Here is a 23155-nt window from a genome sequence, read left to right as displayed (position 1 = left end):
ATATGTGGCTCACTGAATTTTCTCTCAAGGAGAATTTCTCTCTGCTTTCTCTTCTCTCTTTTCTTTCTTTCTCTTTCTTTCTCTTTTTCTTCTTTCTTCTTCTTTCCGTTTCTCTTCTTATTTATAGGCTGAAATAATCACTATTCATCACTGTTCACCCGTGACAGACAAACTCTATCAAAGCCGCCAAATGAACAGTAATGAATAGTTGTGTGGGCTCCATATCAAGACTTTTTACAACACTCCCCCTTGGAGACCACATGTCCCTAGATTGGTTGCCTCATTAAAACCTTGCTTGGAAAAACCCAGTGGGAAAATCTAAGCGAAGGAAAAAGAGTACAACGTGCATATGTCCTATGTTAGAGGACTCTTTGAATGCTCCCCCTGATTTTGCATGCTCCAACTTGATTGCTTGCAGAGTTGTCGTAATCCGATGCCATGTACTAACTTTTGGAATGTATATTTCTGCAATGATTTAGTGAAGAGATCTGTCAGGTTATCACTTGAGCGGATTTGTCTGACTTTGATTTCTTGACTCTTCTGGAGCTCATGTGTATAGAAAAACTTTGGTGATATGTGTTTGGTCCTGTCACCCTTGATATATCTTCCTGTGATCTGAGCAATACAAGCTGCATTGTCCTCATTCAGAATTGTTGGAGTGTCTGTTGTTGAGGGTAGAGCACATGTGCTTCGGATGTGATGGATTACCGATCTTAACCAAACGCATTCACGACTGGCTTCATGGAGGGCAAGTATTTCTGAGTGATTGGAAGATGTGGCCACTAATGTTTGTTTTGTTGAGCGTCATGAGATCGCAGTTCCTCCACATGTAAATACATACCCAGTCTGTAATCGTCCTTGATGTGGATCAGAGAGATATCCTGCATCAGCATAACCAATAATACTCTAGGCGTTGGTCGATTTACTGGAATAGAATAACCCCATGTCTGTTGTCCCACGAAGGTATCGTAGAACATGTTTGATGCCGGTCCAGTGTCGCCTTGTTGGAGCAGAACTGTACCTTGCTAACAGATTTACTGAGAATGATATGTCTGGTCTGGTACATTGTGCTAGGTACAATAAAGCTCCTATTACACTAAGATATGGTACTTCTGGACCAAGGACCATTTCATCATTCCCTTTTGGACGATATGGGTCTTTCTTAGTGTCAAGCGATCGAACGACCATTGGAGTGCTAAGTGGATGGGCTTTATCCATGCCAAACCGTTTCAATACTTTCTCAGTATAAGTTGATTGATGCACCAAAATTCCATTAGCACTGTGCTCAATCTGCAAGCCAAGACAATATTTTGTCTTTCCAAGATCCTTCATCTCAAACTCACGTTTGAGATAATCAACAGTCTTTTGAAGCTCTGCAGAAGTTCCAATTAGATTCATGTCGTCGACATATACTGCCACTATCGCAAATCCAGACTTTGATTTCTTAATAAACACACATGGGCAAACAGGATCATTTGTGTATCCTTCCTTCAGTAAATACTTACTGAGACGATTGTACCACATTCGTCCAGATTGTTTTAGCCCATATAATGATCTTCTCAATTTAACCGAGAACATGCCCCGTGGTTTGTTTCTGGCAGCTTCAGGCAACCTGAATCCTTCTGGAACTTTCATGTATATATCTGTATCCAATTCTCCATACAAATATGCGGTAATGACATCCATGAGTCTCATTTCAAGTTTTTCTGAAACCGCCAAACTTATTAGGTAACGGAATGTAATTGTGTCCATTACTGGAGAGTACGTTTCCATATAATCAATTCCAGGCCTTTGTGAAAAACCTTGCGCAACGAGTCGCGCTTTATACCTTGAGATCTCATTTTTCTCATTGCGCTTTCTTGTAAATACCCACTTGTAACCTACAGGGTTCACATTGGGTGGAGTTGGACTAATATGTCCAAAAACACTTCTCTTTTCCAAAGAATTTAATTCTGCCTGGATTGCATCCTTCCACTTGGGCCAATCTTGCCTCTGTGTACATTCATTAATAGAGCGCGGTTCAATATCATCATCTTTTATGATTTCAGCAGCCACTGAGAATGCAAATATATCATCGATGATCATCTCATTTCTACTCCACAATTCATTAGTGGACGTATAATTTATGGAGATTTCTTGACTTTCAGGTACGGTTGCCACTCCAGGGGCACTTGTTTCACCAATGACGTTTTCCTTGTCAAGAAGTACTTGTCCCTCTTTGGGGGCATTTGAATTATGAATTGTGGGCTCTCTATTTATTTCATTTGGATTCATTTTGTCCATCAACTTCCTCTTTCGAGGAACTGAATCCTTTGAACCTAGTGGTCTGCCACGTTTTAGGTGTGCAGCAGATGAACCATTTGCTGGCACATTGCTTTGTCCATTATGGACATCAATCCGTGCGGGTGCATTTGCAGCTGGGATATGAGATTTTGTCACCTTTGTTGCATCATTAAATGCATCTGGCATCTGATTTGCAATACTTTGGAGGTGAACGATCCTTCTCACTTCGTTTTCGCGTTGAGCAGTATGAGGATCGAGATGAGACAATGTGGATACATTCCAGGATAATTCATGTCGTTTTTCAGGAATGAGTTTGCCTTGTTCTTTAGACACAGATTTTTCTCCACCTAAAGGTGGGAAGATTGTCTCATTAAAATCACAATCCGCAAATCGTGCGGTAAAAATATCACCCGTCAGGGGTTCCAAGTATCTGATGATAGATGGTGAATCAACACCAACATAAATTCCCAATCTGCGTTGAGGGCCCATCTTAGTACGTTGCGATGGTGCAATAGGCACATATACCGCACACCCAAAAATTCTTAAATGTGAAATGTTTGGTTGATTTCCCAATACGAGTTGTATTGGAGAACCTTGATTATTGGCGACTGGCCTCAATCGCACAAGCGATGCTGCATGTAAAATGGCATATCCCCAAGCAGAAACTGGCAACTTTGTTTTCATTAGCAAAGTGCGTGCTATCAATTGAAGGCGTTTAATTAAAGCTTCTGCCAAGCCATTTTGAGTATGCACATGGGGAACAGGATGTTCAATATCAATGCCTAATGACATGCAGTAGTCATCAAAAGTCTGAGATGTAAATTCACCAGCATTATCGAGTCTGATTGACTTAATGGGATAATCTGGGAATTGGGCTCGTAATTTAATTATCTGAGCCAAAAGCCTAGCAAATGCCATATTCCGAGTAGATAAAAGACAAACATGTGACCATCGGGTAGATGCGTCCACCAAGACCATAAAGTACCGAAATGGTCCACATGGGGGATGAATGGGTCCACAAATGTCCCCTTGAATTCTCTGCAAAAATGATGGAGACTCAACATCAACCTTTGGTTGTGATGGTCTGATCACCAACTTCCCTTGTGAACAAGCTTGGCAAAAGATGTCGCTGGATAACATAATGTGTTTAGTCAACAAGGGATGTCCTTTAGAGTTGGTGATGATCATGAGCATCATGGTGGATCCAGGATGACCCAATCTGTCATGCCAAAGCTTAAAAGCATTTGAGTCAGTAGACTCTTGGTCCATGACACTATGTGCCTCAATTGTCCGTATGGTTGTGTAATACAACCCTGATGAGAGCTCACAAAGCTTTTCCAGTATACGCTTTTGGGTATCACTGGAGGTAATACAAAGATATTCCATGTTTTCCTCTTTCTTTGTTTCAACATGGTAGCCATTCAAACGTATATCTTTGAAACTCAACAGATTCCTTCTGGAGTTAGATGAATACAAAGCATCTGGAATGGACAATATTGTTCCATTCGGTAACATAATTTGGGCTATTCCTGAACCTTCGATCAGATCTGCAGGACCTGATATGGTTGTTACCTTTGCTTTTGTAAGCATTAATTTTGAGAAATACTTCCGATCTTGAAAGATCGTATGAGTAGTTGCGCTGTCTGCGAGACAAATATCTCTGCCATAGCCTTTGTTTTGAGGGCATCCATAATTTACATCCATGCCACCAAATAAGTAAAATGAGCTGGAATATATAAAGAAGACAACATTACCACTTTTATTTAAACAACACTTCAGCTAATACAAATAGTACATTAAGGAATTTAATCTAATTCGGACTTAATAAAGAAGACAACATTACCACTTTTATTGGATTGAAATTTAAACAACACTTCAGCTAATACAAATAGTACATTAAGGAATTTAATCTAATTCGGACTCATAACCTTCATTCCCTTTTTCAGTAACAAAATCAGAAACATCTAGATGCGTCTTGTTTAGCTTACGTGATATTTCTGATGAGCCATTTGTGGCTGGCGGAGCATGATCAATGTAATTTATCTCCACTTTCCTGTTCTTAAGTGAAGCTTGATAGAGATCCGCCAAATGCCTGGGCGTACGACATGCGCGCATCCAATGTCCCCTTGCACCACATTTGTGACAAGGGCTTTCGACATTTCTAGGCACATGGCTCATCTGTGCCTTTCCCTTATTACGGGATGCATTTTTGCCATTCATGGATGGACCGCTCCTTGGACCTAAGCCCTCTGAACGAGCACCATGATTTTTTCTACTTCCTTGCCAGTGACCACGCTTGCCCCCTCGCCACGTCTGTGGATACTGCCACGAGATGAAGTGGCATTCACTTCCTGAGATGCAGCATTTATTTCAGGAAGTGGTGCTGAGCCCGATGGGCGAGATTGGTGATTCTTTAATAAGAGTTCATTATTCTGCTCAGCTAACAAGAGGCAAGATACAAGTTCCGAGTACTTCTTGAAACTGCTATGTCTGTATTGCTGTTGAAGGAGGACATTTGAAGCATGAAAAGTGCTCAGAGTTTTTTCGAGCATATCCTCCTCAGATATATTTTCCCCACATAGCCTCATTAATGAGGTAATTCTGTGCATAGCAGAGTTATACTCGGACACTGACTTGAAATCTTGAAATCTCAAGTGGGTCCATTCGTATCTAGCTCTTGGGAGAGTCATCGTCTTCTGGTGATCGTATCTTTCACCTATAGCTTTCCACAGAACCAACTGTTCATCAACCACCACATATTCGCTCTTCAGCGCTTCATGGATGTGGCGGCGAAGAAAAATCATGGCCTTCGCATCTCTTCAGGCGAAGCATCATTCTCATATACAATTGTTTGTCCGAGGCCATTGGCTCGTAGATGAATTTTGGCATCCAGGACCCATGATAAATAGTTGTCCCCGGAAAGGTCCAAGGCAGCAAACTCTAGTTTTGCCAAATTTGCCATCCAAAACTTTAGGCTCGAGATCTGGAATATTAAGCCACTTATTAATAGGAATTTCAGGTCCTCATTATTCAGGTATATTAATTGAATATTAAGCCACTTATTAATAGGAATTTCAGGTCCTTATTATTCAGGTATATTAATTGAATATTAAGCCACTTATTAATATGAATTTCAGGTCCTCATTATTCAGGTATATTAATTGAAGATAAAAGTAAAGTGTTATGAATTTGCTGGTATGGACGATAAACTCGCACCATACTTTAAATAAAATTAAATGTGGGGTTAAAACCACCACCGAATAAAATAAGAAAAAATTAGTATTAGTAACGGTCTCCCACTGATAATATGTTTAGTATTACCAAGGGTCCATTTTTGTTAATGGTTAGTAATAGAGAAGCAGATAGATATAGTATATTATATAGTGTTGAGTTGAAAAATTTTCATAAATAAAAGGAGAGACTATCGTGCTGATAACGTGTTATAAAATAACCTGGAATATATGCGGATATTGAGCTGCACGTAGAATAGATAAGACACAGCTTTTAACGAGGTTCGGCTATGCCTACGTCCTCGGAGAGCAGCAGCAGTAACCTTTCACTATAAAAATAATATGGTTACAACTTTAGTGTTTACAACATATGTGGCTCACTGAATTTTCTCTCTAGGAGAATTTCTCTCTGCTTTCTCTTCTCTCTTTTCTTTCTTTCTCTTTCTTTCTCTTTTTCTTCTTTCTTCTTCTTTCCGTTTCTCTTCTTATTTATAGGCTGAAATAATCACTATTCATCACTATTCATCACTGTTCACCCGTGACAGACAAACTCTATCAAAGCCGCCAAATGAACAGTAATGAACAGTAATGAATAGTTGTGTGGGCTCCATATCAAGACTTTTTACAACAAACAACATACTCTAATTTTTTGGGGTTTTTCTTTTTCCAGTTTGAAATTTATTTTTTCAAATAAAGTATGTTACTCCTACAATTAATGGTCTATGTATATTCCCAGTGTATTTAGAGCATCTGCAATGGTTAAGATTAATGTAATTTTATTACATAAAATTGAATTAAAATAGTAAAATTTCACTTGCAATTGTGTGATTTAGTTCATTATAATAGATACAATTGAAATAGAGGGTGCTATATAATGAACTCGCTAACCTGAGACCCACATGCCAATAAAAAATGAAAAAAAATCTAGCAATTAATGCACTATGTTGTTAAGAGCATCTGGAATGGTTGTTTAATAGTTTAATGCAATAGAAAAAATAAATCAATCAAAAAATATATATTTTTCAAATATATTCAAAATTGGTCTCTTTTTAAAGATCTATTTGAGAATATTGCAATGGTACAATTTTAGTGTTATTAAATTTATCCTTCTTATTTTATTTGAGTATGTAAAAAGATGTGTAAGTTTATATAATTATTGATCTGAAACTATTGAATGGTATCATTCCAAGTAAAATTGCAATTCAATTCAATAGATGCCAAAGAAGATAAACTTATTAAACTAATGCATTGAAATATTGAACAACCATTACATATGCTCTTATGATCACCATATAGCATCAGTTAATGGCTAGATATGTAGATATGCACACGTAGACAACTTATTTTATAATTTCTAAAATCTATCATGTTAAGACAACTTATTCTAGCGTTTCTCTCTCTCACACACACACACACACACACATCAAGATGCAATGGGAATTTCGAATCTGTCACCAAGTCAATGTCTTTTTTCACTGGAATATATCCCGTTGACACGATTTTCTTAAGTAACAGGTTTGTTCGGATGGTCTATTTATTTTCATGAAATAATTCTAACTCCTAAGTAGGTTTTGCAGCATAGTTTCAAAGTTTCAAACTAAATATTGACGGCCAGAAGAAACAAGAAAGGAAAACTACAGATAACGGACTAGAGAATGGCTCTGTATTTTAGAATGAAAAAGAAGTCAAATTCATGTTTGATAGGATGTACGAGTTACGGTCAAACTTTTATGGCTATAAGCTAATATTAGATTCAAATACATAGCACGTGTCATTAGAAAAAGAAGACTGGATCGAGTATTGAAGAAAGCAAAATGAAGATGTCGTCCTAAGTGCCCAATAAGTTTAGGGTTTGGGTTTGAGGCTTGATAATGGTTTTGGAACAAGTAATGATGAGTTTGGAAGCTAAGGATGTTCCAAACTCTAAATGTCAAGTGTCGAACCAAACAACCTATCTTCCAAACTTGTTCCAAAATTATTCGCAATCCTCGAACCCTGACCCTGAACCTACTATAAGAATTGAAAACCCAATGGGAGGAAATCTAACGTTTCATTTTCTTAGGTTAGTCTTGGATCCAATCCTAAGATTGCGTTTCAATTGCCTATCAGGTGTGGATAAAAGTCAACGCTTGTGATTTTTTTTATTTTGTATTTTTGTTGAAATAGATACTTTATTAAAACTAGCCTCTTTGCACGCGCTTCTGCACCTGCGAGAGGCTTTTTTTTTTTTTTTTAAATTTAAATTTATTTTAGAATTAAAAAGATAATGGATAGTTGTGTTCCATAAAAATAGGATCCATTATCTGAATTTTCTTTTAATTTTAATTTTTTTAATATGAAAAATTGTGAATTTACCATATTATCCTCATTTGATTAATAATTTTAATTCTTAATGTTTGCATTAACCAAGGGCATTTTCTGGTATTTTGAATGTTTCACCATTCTCTGCCTTTTGCTTTATATATATAGATAATAAGCACCATAAAAGTGTATATAACTTAGCACTAAAAACAGCCAATACTATCCAAAACCCAAATATGAGAGATATGAACAAATGCTAAACCCGAGTCACCACATGGTTAACATACTAAATTAAACAAAGGCCCATTTAAGAACGAGTTGGGCTAAATTTGCCCATTTGCAATCTCCATCATTCCTAGCCCTCCTTTTAGTGTACCTACGTTTTTCTTAATAGGAATTGTGGTCAGATGTATCCATTAAGTTGGGTCGGCCTATTTTTGTCCAGGCGTGGTACAGGTCGGGTGAATTGGGCTGCGTGGGCCATGAGACATGGTCCAAGACTTCAAGAATATAATATCAAGATTATCATTTCATTTTTCTTAATTATTCCTCTTGTTTAAAATATATATATATATATATATATACAGTCTTGATCTCTTGGACCACAGGAGTCCAAGAGATTGTGGTTACTCACCGTTGGATATTAATCTAATAGTTTAAAAAAGTTTCTTAAAAAGAGTTCAACTCTCTCTCAATTTAAAATAAATGAATCAATTATTAATCCGTTGGACAAAAGGTTAAAGCGAAAGACTCACTCACCATGGATTTTCAAAGCTAATTATTATTTTTAGGCACAAGTTGACATGCAGAATGCGTACCTTCTTCAAGCCTTTTTTCAGATCATTAATTATATTAATTGTCAAAAAAAAAAAGGACACAAGATTCCATGTTACCATTGGTGGAGAGTCCAATTAAATATGTTTTGGATTTTTACAATGAAAGGACAAATGTGTTCCACAAGTAGCTATTTTATAGAATATAGCGTTTGGCTTTTTTCTCATGCCATCCACATGCCCACCTTTATATTAATGTAATGTGATTCACAAAGTGTGTCAATTTAGGACCACATGAAAAGGATCGAATTATGAGAGAAAGAGACACGTATGTATTTATCCAAAACTATAAAGTAATCTCCAAATATAAATATATGCATTCTTTCATGTTTGATATTGAATAAACAAAATTCTATTTGTTTCTTTATGGCTAGGGTTTCTTTCTCGATTAGTGATTTTTTTGTTATTGTCAAAGTTATGAACTCACACACACAGTTATTATGGGGTTTAAACTCAGAACCACTTGGAAGTACATTAAAGGCCTGAGCCAATTCAACGAACACCCTAATAATATTCGTTAGTCATGTTAATATCATTATCATTTCCGCCCTTTAAAAGATAACCGTAGTATCTACGGATATGAGGTAAAAGAAAAAGAAAATTCTAAAATTTCATTATAGTAGTGCTGAAAATAAAAAATCATTGTAATGCCCAAACAAAAGTTCACACGTGGCCGTATGTGATTGCTCCTTCAAATTTAAATGTTCCACTTGAGTTAGAAAAGACGTAGTTTCCCTCTTTATCCTCTTAAGAAGAGAAACTCTCACATAATGGAGATACCATTTTGTGCTATCCTAACTAAATACGTAATGATATATATAATAATTTTTTTTACGTGTCATTGTATTATTAATTCGAGATAGCAAAACGTAAATTCTGTTTCTCCTTAAACTCACCCACATAAGCAGCCCACCCAACGTCATTAAAAAAGACAGAAAAATATTAAATTTTATAAAAAATAAAAGAAATTAAAACTTCATGGCACGTGTCGCGCACAGCGTCACTCGTCAATCCTAAACCAGCTGCGAGGCATCGAAGGCCCAAGTTTGGCGCCGCACGTGGTCTACAAGTGGCAACTCTCGGTCTCCGACCGGACTAGCCGGTCACCACCCCGCACAAAAAGACGATCTTTACAATCCGACGGACCAGGAAAGACAGAGAGAGGTCAGAGCTACTGGAGGTTGTAATTTAAGAGCTCTCAGCCAGCCATGTCACATGTGCTTCTCTTCTTTACTAGCTCTATGCTCTCATCTCCCTAAAGAAAAAGCGGCAGCTTTCTAGTATTGGAAGTTAAGGTTTTCGTTCTTGTTGGTTTCTGAGATTCAACGAAAAGAGCTCTTCTTTTTGCGGTGGTTGGGCTTCAAGGGTTTGGACGTTCATTTCTTGTTGTTGGCGTGTAATTTAGCTAAAAGATTGGAATTAATGGAGAGGGATTTTTTGGGTTTGAGTTCAAAGAATGGCAACCTGACTGTGAAAGAGGAGGCCAATGAAGAAGCCAAGAATTCAGGTTTGCTTTTATTGGTTTTGAGGATGAAATTCACTGTTTTGGAATTGGAATTTTGAGTTTGTATTTTGTTTTCTTATCCCCCCACTTTCCTGATCCTGATAAAAATAAAAAACATCATCTTGCTAAGTAAGGATAAACACTGATTTAAAGGAATAACAGTGTTTTTTTTATCAGTTTATGGTAGGTTTATACATAAAGGGTAACTTGGGGCAGCTGATTGCTGTGTAACTGTGTTGACTTGTGGAGTTATACTGTATTCATAGGAACATAACATGGGTTTAGTTGTCTTTAATTTTACACTCTTTTTTGGTAACATACTACAATACAATGTGCCTTTAGTTTTTAGTTTTTTTAATAAAAAAATTTATGTTCAAATATTTTCTCCACATTTTAGATTGTTGGGTTAGGCAAGATAATGTATTTTTTTACCTCACATGCCTATGACTCTATGACTCTAAGACTCTATGACTATATGAGATGTCATGTATTAAAGGAGCAATGTGTCACGTTGGCTCACATATTAAACAATTGCTGCACTAAACAAGGCTCGGCAGGTGGTACAACATTTATAATTAAAAAAACTTATGCAAATTTTTTTTTTGGATAGAAAAAAAAAAAACACTTATGCAATGAGAAACATTTATTTATATTATAGTAGCCGAATTTAATAAAGCAATCTAATTGAACAATTCTTTTTTTATATTTTATTTTATAACATGGACTTGTGGAGTTCTGAATTTTATATTGTTCTCAAATCTGCTTTGGTGCATAGTTAGTTACTGCCTGGCCAGATGCTACCAACATTTATAATAAAATACCTGATATAAAAAAAAGTAGACTTATCATAATACCTTACAGTGTATGGCTTCTTTCTTATCACAACACAAGCGTGCAGCACAAATGTTCTGAAGCTAGGATTTTAAATGTTCAAGGATTTTTCTACTTCTTTAAGGTCATTGGTTGTCATTTCTCTCTTCTTCATCTATTTAGAAAATAACGTAAGTTGACAATGTGCATATTAGACATGGCTGTATTCATATTATCGTTTATAGTGATTTCTTTATTAAAGATTCTTTGTGTTAATGCCTAAATGTATATTTATATACATTCATCTTAGTTTGACAGCTGTAATGAACATACGTACATGTTGAGAATATATATATTTACTATAACTACATTCCAAGAAAAATATGTTTCTTGTTGGCATCTATTTGCAGAGCCATTTAACCTAATACTTACCATATTACTGTTTTTATTTCTGAGGTACTTTGAGCAATCATCAACACAATGAAGAATTTGTTTGTTCAAAGTTCAAACGACTTGGTCTGATGATCCACTCTTATTGATTTTGCAGCGCTACCAAGAAGTTCAGGGATGCAGTGGTCATTTTCAAACAAGGTTTCTGCACTTCCACAATTCCTGTCTTTCAAGGCTCCCCAAGAAGGTGGGTCAAGAAAAACTGTTCATGATACATCTGCATTTATGACTATATCAACTGCTGATGCTTTTCACTTCAGCCAGAAGCCATTCTCTGGTGTTATCCAGGTATTTCTTCTCCTACTTTCTGAATCTCTTTTCCTTTTAAGTCTTACTAACAAAGCTTTATTCTTAAAGAAGGTGAAATTATCTGAAATTATCCGTAACTTGGTCTCAGTATTTTGGACTTGAGAAAAGTATTCTTACTTATCTGTTTTACTGAAGAAACGCAAGTGAAATTTGAATCCTTTTTTTGATTTAAAATTGCTTTGACGTAGGCTCCTTCTTAGTGCATATGTTTTGGTTCTGTATGACCTTCATTTGCCTACATCTTTTGCACAATTTTTTAATTTTGTAGAAAAATTTCACTCTTGATAAGCAAGCTGGAAACCATTATGCAATGACAGTCTCTCCTGTGCAGCAGTTTGATGCACATTCAGTGCATCACTCTCAAGACCAAAGGATTCCGATTGGTTTTAGTTCTACCACAAAACTGCAACCACTTGGAGGAGTTCCAGTTGTGGCCCCTGTATCTCTTCTTCCTTCTAAAAGTTCCCTAGTTGGTACCGCTGATCTCAGGTACTTTAAAACAGACCATTTTCATGTATAACTGCTTTTTAGCAAATGAAATTGCGCAACATGTATTGAATCACAAGTATGGTTGAAGAATCCTAGAGGCTAAGTTGAGTTTCTTATGTAGGAATGGATCCAAATCTTCTGGGGCGCCTGCTCAATTAACCATCTTTTATGCTGGTTCTGTGAATGTTTATGATGATATATCTCCTGAGAAGGTATCTTACATTTATTCTTCTGTTCACTACATTAAATTTTAGGTTGAACTTTTTGTTTATGATTTCTTTGTTTCTCTACTTAGGCCCAGGCTATTATGTTGCTGGCTGGAAATGGACCTTCTCCAACTCACTGTAAGGCACCTACCATAGCTCAAGTGCCGGCACCCATCCCTAGACCTTCCCCAGGCGATGGTGTTTTCAGGAACCAGGCCCATATTACATCTACAATCTCTGGGCTTCCAAGCCATCTTTCCGTGACTTCACATGCTAGTTCTCACTCTGGAGGAGCATTTAGCAGCACCAATGAATTAGCTATAGTGAAACCTGTAGGAACTTCAGCATCTCCTATTGACCACTCAGAGGCTTCTAAAGTAGTCAGTTCAGTGGGATCTGCCATGACAAACCTGATTCCAGCAGGTATACCTTTGTGTATTTTCTTTTATGTATGCTACTGCTACTGTTATATGGGGGATATATATGCACCTTTTGTTCTTTTTTCTCATTGAATTTGTAAAATAACAGCTTGAATAAAAATCTATTTCTGTGTTTGCTCGCAGTACCAGTGCCTCAAGCACGCAAAGCATCCTTGGCTAGATTCTTTGAGAAGCGCAAGGAGAGGTAACTTTGAAGGGTTATTTCTCCCTCCAGTCTATATGCTTAAATTGACATATACAGATGCTGAGAAATTTATAACATCATTAATGCTTTGCTTATTGATTTTTTGTGTGCATATAGGATGATGACCACATTGCCATACAATGTCAGCAAAAAATCTCCAGAGTGTAGCACACCTGGATCTGATGGTCTGAGTTTCTCTTTCAACTCTTCTGGTTCTTGCCCTCCTCAAGCTATAAATTAGCCCCTTACGACGGGTGGCTGTAGCCGAAGGGAAGAAATAACAAAGTTTCCAACTGCGCTTCAGCGATGTTGGCACTGATCACTATTTGACAATTACTTCTTGTACTTGTTGTAAGATAAATTTTTGACCTGGAGATTTAGATAAATATGATAGATAGATATATATAAATATGGTTCAAGTGTTGTAAAAATGATTGTTTTTACATCGGAAGCACAATTCTGATGATCGTGTTTTTGTATTGATATGTTGTACCAATTGACATTAATGAAAGGGAACTCAATATCATTTTGCTTAAGTTGTGCATCTGCAATGCAGACCGTGGAATTCCATTTGCTCTTATGATTGGAGACATGGGTTTGATCGTTTCAAGCAGAGTTTCATATTGCAACATATAAGTTCAATAATTTTAACATCTAATAATCCCTAAAATTTATACAGGCGCTGTCTTCTAAAGTGCTGCACGTCAGCCATCAAATATTTGGACTGATACATGAACAACATTAGTTTTAGGTACAAATTAACAAAGACAATGAGTTTATAACTTAATTGGTTACGAGTATTTATCCTATATCCGACTTCGATTTCCAATAATGCTTAAATAAAAGGAAAAAAAAAAAAAGAGATGAATGAGGCGGGGATGATAATTAGCGCCAAAAAGACAAAGCCCAGAAGTCAAGGAATCAAACTTTACGCAGGGCCGCCATCAGGGCTGCTCCTGTGATGACATGAGACGCGACCCAATTGGCAAAGCCCAGAAACGCTATAAAAATTGGAGGGTTTGATTAACGGCATAATCCATACCCCTTCTGCTTTTCTAAGAAAGTGATTCCAATTTCTAGAGAGAGAGAGAGAGAGAGAGAGAGATGGATGCTGCAAAGGTAGCAGAACTGAGGGAGTTCGTTAGTAAGTGCAAGTCAAACCCTTCACTGATCCATACCCCTTCTCTTGCCTTCTTCAAGTCCTATCTCCAAAGGTACATGTTTTGTTTATCTTCATCCGTCACAGGATACTTTGTTATACGCATATGCATATATGCTCTGTTTGTCAAATTGTATATGATTGAAATGTTTTCCTTTGTTTGAGGCATGTGGGTTTGTTTGTTTGTTTGTTTTTTTTTCAGCCTTGGCGCTCGAATTCCGCCGATCCCAAAAATGGTGAGCCTTCATTTCCTCACACTAAGCTTATATTTTTCTACAAATTTCAGTTTTTTCTATGTGTGCACATATAATTTATGCTTTACATGCATATTAGGAGTTAATGGACTCACATAATTTAAGCTTTTCTGCGGATGCTGTGCTTCTAAGATTGCCAACTTCAAATTCGTATAGGAACTTTGGTTTATTTGTATTTCAACTTTCAGTAGGTTTTAAAAGTGACAGGAATTTCGGATTTTCCCCCCTATGTTGGTGTTGGTTTTAGAAAATTTGACATCCTATTTTATGTATCAGCACAGGCAAGAAAATAGACACGGTCACTCATAGTGCTACTTTGAAGAAATTCCTTAAAATTTTGAGCACAGGTTTTTATTCTTTTTATTTTTATGTTGGTGTGGTTGTATATTTTGCTTGATATGGTGTAGTGTTGGTTTCTATAACAGGATAAAGTTGATGTGGACATGTCAGACACTAAAGATCATTTTGATGCCAAAAGACCTGATCCATCCCGGGATAATGATGAGGATATTGTTGAGTCCGATATCGAGTTGGATGCTACTGATGTTGTGGAGCCTGATAATGATCCTCCACAGAAGGTAAGGGATAGAGAAGGATGGAGTCATGCGATAGAGGCGTAGTATTTCACCTTGATTTTTTCCCCTTAATTTGTAACCTCGCTCTTTTTCAAGTGCAGATGGGAAACCCATCGGTCGAAGTTACAGAAGAAATGCAGGATGCTGCACAAATAGAAAAATCAAAAGCTTTAGATGCCATCTCTGAAGGCATGCCACCTTTTTGTTGTGATTACCATTTTTAGTTGAGATTTCTTGGGTTATCTTTGTGATATCTCTTAATTGGTAGTAAATTCTTTTCAGGGAAGCTGGATGAAGCCATAGATCATATAACAGAAGCCATCATGTTGAATCCAACTTCAGCAATATTAAAAGCAACCAGAGGTAAATTGATCATTATTTTTTTCTTTTGAAAAAGAGAAGTTTTATTTGATCATTATTGGTTTATCTTTATTTCGTTGTGCTTACATATATATAGATATATCATTTTCATTGCCCTTCTTTGCTCATATGTATCATTCTCTTGGTTACCTTGTATCCTTGCAGCTAGTGTCTTTGTCAAATTGAATAAACCAAATGCAGCAATTCGTGATGCTAATGCAGCTTTAGAGGTTGGTTGATGACCCTCACTGTTCAAGAAGTTTGAGTTTTGGGCAGTATTGAACATTGTATAATGAGCTATATTTATACTTTTTCTAGATCAACCCCGACTCTGCAAAAGGATATAAAATAAGAGGAATGGCGAAGGCCATGTTAGGTCACTGGGAAGAAGCGGCAAGTGATCTTCATGTAGCATCAAAGTTAGATTATGATGAGGAGATTGGTTTGGTGCTTAAAAAGGTGAATTTCCTTATTCTAGAAGGATAAGTTTCCAGGGAAACTGTTCCATAATAATTTAGTTATAATTGCAGGTTGGACCTAATGTCCGCAGAATTGAGGAGCATCGCAGAAAATATGAACGCTTACATAAAGAAAGGGAGATAAAAAGTGCTGAACGTGAAAGAAAGCGGCAAGCCGAAGCTCGAGTGAGTATGGACTAGAGTTGATATGTTTTTATGCTCTATTAAGAAATATCACATCTCTTTGATAGTCAAATAAATATGTCAGTCTACATACAATAGGGTAGCAGAATGAGCAACCTGTTGAAAATAAGATTTTGGTACATTTGCTGTTTATCTGGTGCTTTTCATCTTTCTATGTGGGAGCACATGTTTTAGCTGGGTGCTAGTTCAATTAGAATTTAAAGCATGGTTTGTTCAGTCCTAACATGGACCTGGGTGTAGTTCATGGGTGTGGTTATCAGCTAGCATGACTATATTATGAAACCACAGCACAGGTCTAGATCCAAAAGATGTGGGCTGTATCAGTTTATTCATTCATTTACATTTGCTCTTTGGGGTGCTGTGTGTGTGGGGGGGGGGGGTGGTGGTGTCATTTTCCCCTAATTCCACATGCCACTAAATAGTGACCTCATACAAGAGATAGATATGGCCGACCCCATATGATTTAGGACAAGGTCTACGATGATGACATAAGGGTAGAGAACCTTCATACTAACTACATTTCTTTCAATTTCATGCAGGAACGGGATGCGTTGTCTGCTCTTAAGGATGGTATGGCATTTGATTTCTTTTTATTCATATTTCATTAATTTTATATTAATGCATGCATCCTTATGGGTCATCATCCCTCATTTCAGAATTACCTGCCGTTAATATCAATGTCAACTTCATAAAACCATCCCTCTTGTGCAAGATATCATTTATTTAATTTTGATCCTATCTTAACTCATCTGGTTTATCCAATTTTCCTTACTTGTTTGAACATTAAGGAGCGTATTATATGGTACATATATTCCACTTTGCTATGATTATTTACAGAATCATTTTCATATTCGAATATGGTGAACTGCAAACGACTACATTCCATTTCATGAAGAGGACTTGGATAATAAATCTTGTCACACCACGTCAGTGGTGTTCTAAGTCTCAATGTGGCATTCTTTGAATGCTTTTTTTTTTTTTTTTGGGTTTTTGACAGGTGAAGTCATTGGTATACACTCAGCCAAAGAACTGGAGACAAAGTTGAATGCTGCTTCAAGGACATTGCGGCTTGCAATCCTCTACTTCACCGCAACATGGTGTGGTCCTTGCCGTTTCATATCTCCTTTGTATACAACCTTAGCTGGACAGTACCCAAAGGCCGTTTTCTTGAAAGTTGACATAGATGAGGCAAGAGATGTTGCTGCAAACTGGAACATAAGCAGTGTTCCGGCATTTTTCTTTGTAAGAAATGGTAAGGAGGTTGACAAGATGGTGGGGGCAGACAAAACTGCACTAGAAGGGAAGATTGCACAACATGCAGGCTCAATTTGAGCTAATCCTTCTGCGATGCTCTTGGCTTTTGTAGTGGTACTTTTTTAAAGTCATAAGTTGGAAGAGATGTCCATCTGAGAAGATTGTTCTATTCCTATGAAGTGACCGACAGTCACAAAAGTCATAAAATGCATATGTTAACTGGAAATAAAATTCTACTTTCTTGCCCAGTTGAATTCTGTTTTTTAATCTTTTTTCATCCTAATGGTGTCCATGGGTTAAATGCCAATCTGAAATGATCGTGCTTTTCCTGTTAAATAAAACTATACCTTCTGAGCACCATCAGCTTTTTGGCACTGGCAAGTCGTTTTCCTTTGCTTCTCTGTGTGAATATGATCCAACATGACAAAAAATCGGAATGTAAGCTTTTATTATGATTATTTATGATATAAGTCTTCTAAACAAAAAATGTTGAAACATAGCTTGCTTTCATGATCTGGCGTGCTTGCCTGATCCATGAATTAAGTACCGGCTATCATCCCCGAGAATTAATCTCAAAGCAGAGAGGGCAAGGTGATGCAAACGGATTTCATTTCCTCTCATTCTTGGAATAGAATCTGAGGACCACATAGAATAAGAACCGGTAAAGAACACCCCAAGCTAGCAAGATTGCAATATCATACCAAATGTTGTCTATAGTGATATCCATGGATGATATAACATCTTGTCCAATAATCACGCAATTCTTTTCCACTTTTTGGGAGGTACTGTGCAGGGAGCTGATCTTCAATTCTCCTAGAGGTCCAGGGGTAAGATCCGATGGCACGCCGTGGTAGCAGCGTATTCCTTTGAATTCATTTGTTAGCATTGCCTCAAAAGGGTACTTAATTGCAGATATGTAATGCACCCACCTCCAGTAAACCGGTATCTGCTGACGCTTTAAGAAAAAGCCACAAGTCAGAAAGAAAAGAGCTGTGGTAGCTATCACAACAGCATACCCTGTGATGTAACTTGGTACCAGAGCGCTCACAAGCATCACATAAGCATTGGTGGTGATGAGTGAGGCATAAAGGATGATCCAGAATTTGAAAAGGTTGCTGTTGAGGTGAAGCATGTATTTGGTAATGGCAGCAAATGTGAAGCCTTGTATGGCAAAGAATGGGAGATAAACAATGAGGGAAGAGATGACGTACGAAGAGGCACGATAAGCATTGTGAGAAGATTCCCTGATGAAAATGAACCTTTCTTGGATGAAAGTTGGGACAGCATCATTGGATGAAAAGAAAACCAGGCAAACTGCAAAGATGTAAAAGTTGAGAAGCCTGTTTATGTCTTTGAACGAATCATGGCTCAGGTTCTTGAAGAGGGAAGACAGAATGAGTGCCATAACTGCCAACACAATCTCACGAGAGAGGAAGAGTTCAGGAGTGCGAATCACATTGAGCGCTGTGCGCCATGAGAGGACTGCAACCTCACGCAGCCATGGGTTTGCAAACTTAGGCCCATGGTCTGGCTCATCAAGCTCTTCTTCTTCTATTTCAAACTCTTCATAATAAGGTGCATATGAGTCTTCAGTGGAAGAGCTGAAGACCACAGGGGTTTTAGTACTACCGTGTCGTGGTGGTGGCGGGTTGAACTGAGGTGTGGGATATTGGCTTGAAACTTGGCTTCTAATACCTGAGAGGGGTGTCTTTCCAGGGGTCCTTCCTGGAGTTCTAGCAGGAGTCCATGATGGCGGGCGACGAGGGGTTCCTTTGACACCATGGTAAATCCAGACAGAGAAGTCCTTGTAGAAGTGTGAAGCTAGACGAGGGTTATAGACACCACTGCTCTGCAGGTGCATTGGTGTTTGATGAACTGATTTCCTTTCCAGGGAGTTGTCAAAATTCTCATCCTCATCCTCGTTATCAAACTGACCGGATTCACCTGCTCCAGATGGTCTCCTATTTCCCAAGGAAAAGGCTTGACTACGAAGTTTAATTGCGTGCTTGGATGCAGGGGTCTTTCTATGAGGAGTTGGTGTCTTTGGTGTTTTTGCAACCGGGGTTCTGGCCACCAGATCAGGTTTGATGCCGTCGCGTTGGTACATGACCAATGGGTCTAGTCCCACAGTTGATTCATCATATTCTTTAATCACATCCAGGAGATACTCAAGGCCATTCTCACCATCCGGAACTGGCCTTCCAAATCCAGAAAGATGGGAAGACAAACCATGTGGGCTTCCCAAATATATCAGTCTCCCTCTGCAACCACATGACATTAGATAAATTAATTAATAAGGATCATGTACGTTTGCAGCCCTTAAGATTTATACATATATATTCATCTTTGATTAATTTTAGTTGTGGAATATAATGCAGATTAATTTCAGCAACATTCTAGTCAGTGTAGACGAAGAGGGTGTTGCACCATGCACATATATTTGTTATTATTAGTTTGTACCTTGCTAGGATTGTCATGCGGTCTAAGAGCATTTGAATACGATATGAAGGTTGGTGGATGGTCATGAGCACGATGCTACCACCTCGAGCTATCTCCTTGACCTTTTCCACGACACTGTAAGCGCTTGTGGAGTCAAGACCAGAAGTCGGTTCATCAAGAAACAGCAGTGAAGGTTTGTGGATGATGTCAATGCAATTGACAACCTTCGTCTTTCTCTCCCGACACTCTCTCTCCCCTCATCACCGATGTAAGTATGTGTTGCACTCTGCATATATACATCATCAAAATCATTATATATATATATATATGTGCACGGTTTCTATTGTATAAATTCATTTATGTTTGATCTAATTTGTGCAATGAATGCATAAGCATTGAGAAACGGGATTTGAATTACCTGCAAGCCCAGCTGTTCAAGGAGCTCATAGACTCTACTTCTCTTTTCATCCCTGGAAATGGAGGGAGGAAGCCTAATCTCAGCTGCAAACATGAAGGTCTCAAACACAGTCAACATAGGGAAGAGCTGGTCATCTTGCATCACATAAGAGGACACCATCTTCATGTAGCTTGTAGTAACCTGAAAATTATTAATCAACTTTATATATGTAATCTTGTTTCCATTTGTTTCTGAAAATAGTGAAAAAGGATCATATTGGATATAGATTACTAACCGTTCTTCCATCAATTCTAACAGAGCCTTCCAAACTGCCTTGAGCAATCCGTCCCGCCAAGGCATCGAGAAATGTAGATTTCCCAGCACCACTAGGTCCCATGATGGCCATGATCTCACCTCTCACTGCCTGGCCAGAGATGTCATTAAGAAGATAAGCTTCTTTCTTGATCCAAACCCCATCTTTTTTCAGCTTCTTTGTTACACTGTATGAAAGGTTATTGAATTCAAGGCCATGGCCCGGAATCATCTTCGAGGGTCTAAGTGGCACAGAAATTTTTGTAGCAACTGATTTGTCCATGTCCAGTAGACTCTCAAGGCTCCTTTTAGTGTTTGTCTTGCCAAACTTTGCCATTGTGATGATGCTCAGGTGGAGCAACTTTTGCCCTCCTTTTTGGCTTAGGCCTCAAGAAATTTTTAAGACCTGAGGATTGAACTAAAAAATGGTATAAAAGAAGGAGAGGCCGTGTGAAATGTGGACAAAAGGTGACGGTAAAACTCAACGTAATTTTAGTCTTGGAAGGTTGTGATTGTTTGTGGACAAGAGGAAGGAGAACGAGCAATCAGACGGCAAGACTTATGAGAACCTTTTACTGAGCCCGTCTCTCTCTCTCTCCTTTGGGTTCGTCAGTAACCAGCTTTGTTATTTCCGGATGGTATTCTGTTTTCGTTTCTTTGTGCACAAGAGACAACTTCCTCTTATTCGACCAAAAAAGAGACAACTTCCTCTTCTGCTGGTGGTTGAGCCCCTTATTTTGTAGTGTGAAAAAACCTCATGACAGAATGTTTCCTAAACCTGTCATTGTTATTCTAAAGTGAACTTGAACACTTCTGAAGATCCTGCCAAACTCACTAATCCAACTTCAACCTTTTTATTGTATATGATTTTATTTTATGAAATATTCTTAGGGACCATTCTTCTAGATATTCTAGCCTGCAGGCTGGGCTTTGTGCGGCAGCAGGGTTATGTTATTCCTCCTGAGCCCTGCCTGCACCATGGCTAGAAACAGATGGTAATTAGTGTCGATATATTCTTCTTTTTCTCCACCTAGTGCTACTGTGGCTGATTGCTGATCCTGTGATTATTGTTTTACGGGCTAAAGAGGGGAGCAAGTTACTGTCTACATGGAATTTATATACCTATGTTAACTAAAAACCAATATTCTTGTTTGGTGCAATTGGTGTGTGTACTATGAATGCTGTCTCTTAGCTTTTACTTGGTGGATTTTCTTAGAACAACAAAAAAAACTATATAAAATAAAAAAAAAACATCAAGAAAAATTTTAACTTAATTTAATGAACAACAAATATGCATGTTGACAGCAAATGACTTCTGTTGGCAATGGCTCCAAAGTTAGGGGATGTCCGTAAAAGGTTAAAAAAAATTGGTATCTTTAACTGGAAACATGCAAGGTGAATAGCTGTCTGTATATAGGGAAGACCTTAAATCAACCAGGTGTGTGTTTTTTTAATTATATTCTTGAACTTGCCGGCACTCTAGAGAATGAAAGATGCTCCATTTTCTTGGAGAGTGCTGTGTTAATCTTCCAAAGTTTTCCCTTGTATTCTTCAGTTTCGGCTCCCAAGAGTAGGACAAGTTTGAAGCTCATGATATAATGGAGAAGTATGAAGCTCGTGCATGATATACGTATCTGTAGCAGTACTTCCAATTTCTGTAAAATCCCAATTTCAGGGATGAATTACATGCTCTCTCGGCATTGGCATGGTTCAACTTCACCCTTGTGTCGATCAGTGACTCGACTCCATGGTGTAATTGAGCCGTGCCAATATCGATTGGGTGCCGAACTCTATTCTTTTTTTTTTTTAAATCAAGTGTGGGAGTGATGATTCAAACTTGAGACTTCCTTCCAATATTCCGAATTATGACACCACTATAATGAATGGGGGAGAGAGAGAGAGAGAGAGAGAGAGAGAGAGAGAGTGCCAAACTTGACTTCTTCTAAGCAATATAAAGAGACATCCATCTGCAAAGCACACTGAGGTACTATATATATATATATATATTCTTTTGCATATAGAACATGAACTATATTTATGCCACTCAATTTGACAATGTTTCAAAAACAAAAGTAAATCCAATATCCCCAATTGCATATATTTTCAATTTCCTCCAATACTCATCTCTGACTTTAATTTCACATATGTAATTAGTATGCTAAAATCTGATAATGGTTTCATGTGGAATTAAAGTCAGAGATAATAGTATTCCATTTACATGTAACATGAAACCAAAGGGATGCATGCATGTTATACTCTACATCACAGGTTTTGAGAAGAAGATAAAACGATTTGTTTGACCTTCCTGCATGACGCTTTTTTATGTGACAGCCTATGGAAGGAAATTCAGGGTTATCAGCCAAGTGAGACCTATTCTGGCGAATATTTTGTCGGGAAAGACCTATCGGGCTATTGTTTTGTAGGGTAGACCTATCCCGGTGATTGTTTTGTCAAAATAGACCTATTTCGGAAAATTATTTTGTCAGGATAGACTTATTTCAGAGATTTATTTGTTGAGATAGACTTATTTCGGAGAATTAGTTGTCGGGATATACCTAACGCAGCTTATTTTAACGGGTAAACCTAACCCAGCGAATTTTTGTTGGGCGCACACACATGCACAAATATGTTTTCACAAACTTGTTATTTGTTTTCACCAAAACAAAAATTTGTTTTTTAGGGCAAAAATAATCAATTGTTTATT

General features: G+C 37.7%; 3 protein-coding genes across 5 annotated transcripts; 2 read left to right on the top strand and 1 right to left on the bottom strand.

Moving 5' to 3' along the window:
- LOC18776110 (protein TIFY 6B) lies at nucleotides 9345–13575 on the top strand. 3 transcript variants are annotated; one of them, XM_020563766.1, is made up of 7 exons: nucleotides 9345–10154; nucleotides 11509–11699; nucleotides 11989–12209; nucleotides 12331–12421; nucleotides 12505–12838; nucleotides 12979–13039; nucleotides 13157–13575. In XM_020563766.1, exons 1-7 carry the CDS (start codon nucleotides 10070–10072, stop codon nucleotides 13278–13280), a joined length of 1107 nt encoding a protein of 368 aa, XP_020419355.1. In that variant the 5' UTR covers nucleotides 9345–10069; the 3' UTR covers nucleotides 13281–13575. The 3 variants fall into 3 exon arrangements, with proteins under 3 accessions (XP_020419355.1, XP_020419356.1, XP_007209282.1); XM_020563767.1 differs by having other exon boundaries at nucleotides 9348–10154; nucleotides 12055–12209; XM_007209220.2 differs by having other exon boundaries at nucleotides 9348–10154; nucleotides 12052–12209.
- Nucleotides 13915–17617, top strand: LOC18776839 (TPR repeat-containing thioredoxin TDX). Its single transcript, XM_007209178.2, has 10 exons — nucleotides 13915–14253; nucleotides 14401–14434; nucleotides 14878–15030; nucleotides 15129–15216; nucleotides 15310–15390; nucleotides 15553–15617; nucleotides 15706–15846; nucleotides 15918–16031; nucleotides 16589–16619; nucleotides 17047–17617. The coding sequence occupies exons 1-10, from the start codon at nucleotides 14144–14146 to the stop codon at nucleotides 17379–17381; spliced, it is 1152 nt and encodes a 383-aa protein (XP_007209240.1). The 5' UTR covers nucleotides 13915–14143; the 3' UTR covers nucleotides 17382–17617.
- LOC18776527 (ABC transporter G family member 17) lies at nucleotides 17911–20788 on the bottom strand. Its single transcript, XM_020564859.1, is given in 5 exon segments — nucleotides 17911–19564; nucleotides 19764–19956; nucleotides 19959–20028; nucleotides 20161–20340; nucleotides 20435–20788. Coding segments are annotated over 5 exon segments (2451 nt in total).

The sequence above is a fragment of the Prunus persica genome, chromosome G5 (assembly GCF_000346465.2).
Source record: "Prunus persica cultivar Lovell chromosome G5, Prunus_persica_NCBIv2, whole genome shotgun sequence".
Classification (NCBI taxonomy): Eukaryota; Viridiplantae; Streptophyta; class Magnoliopsida; order Rosales; family Rosaceae; genus Prunus; species Prunus persica.
This window is presented reverse-complemented; position numbering and strand designations above follow the sequence as displayed.

Excerpts from the sequence above, each read along its gene's own strand:
- LOC18776110 (XM_020563766.1), top strand. The coding sequence starts at position 10,070 with ATGGAGAGGGATTTTTTGGGTTTGAGTTCAAAGAATGGCAACCTGACT. Across the intron at positions 10,155-11,508 it reads TGAAGAAGCCAAGAATTCAG|CGCTACCAAGAAGTTCAGGG; the intron begins GTTTGCTTTTAT and ends TTGATTTTGCAG. Across the intron at positions 12,422-12,504 it reads ATGATATATCTCCTGAGAAG|GCCCAGGCTATTATGTTGCT; the intron begins GTATCTTACATT and ends TTCTCTACTTAG.
- LOC18776839 (XM_007209178.2), top strand. The coding sequence starts at position 14,144 with ATGGATGCTGCAAAGGTAGCAGAACTGAGGGAGTTCGTTAGTAAGTGC. Across the intron at positions 15,391-15,552 it reads AATATTAAAAGCAACCAGAG|CTAGTGTCTTTGTCAAATTG; the intron begins GTAAATTGATCA and ends GTATCCTTGCAG. Across the intron at positions 15,618-15,705 it reads ATGCTAATGCAGCTTTAGAG|ATCAACCCCGACTCTGCAAA; the intron begins GTTGGTTGATGA and ends TACTTTTTCTAG.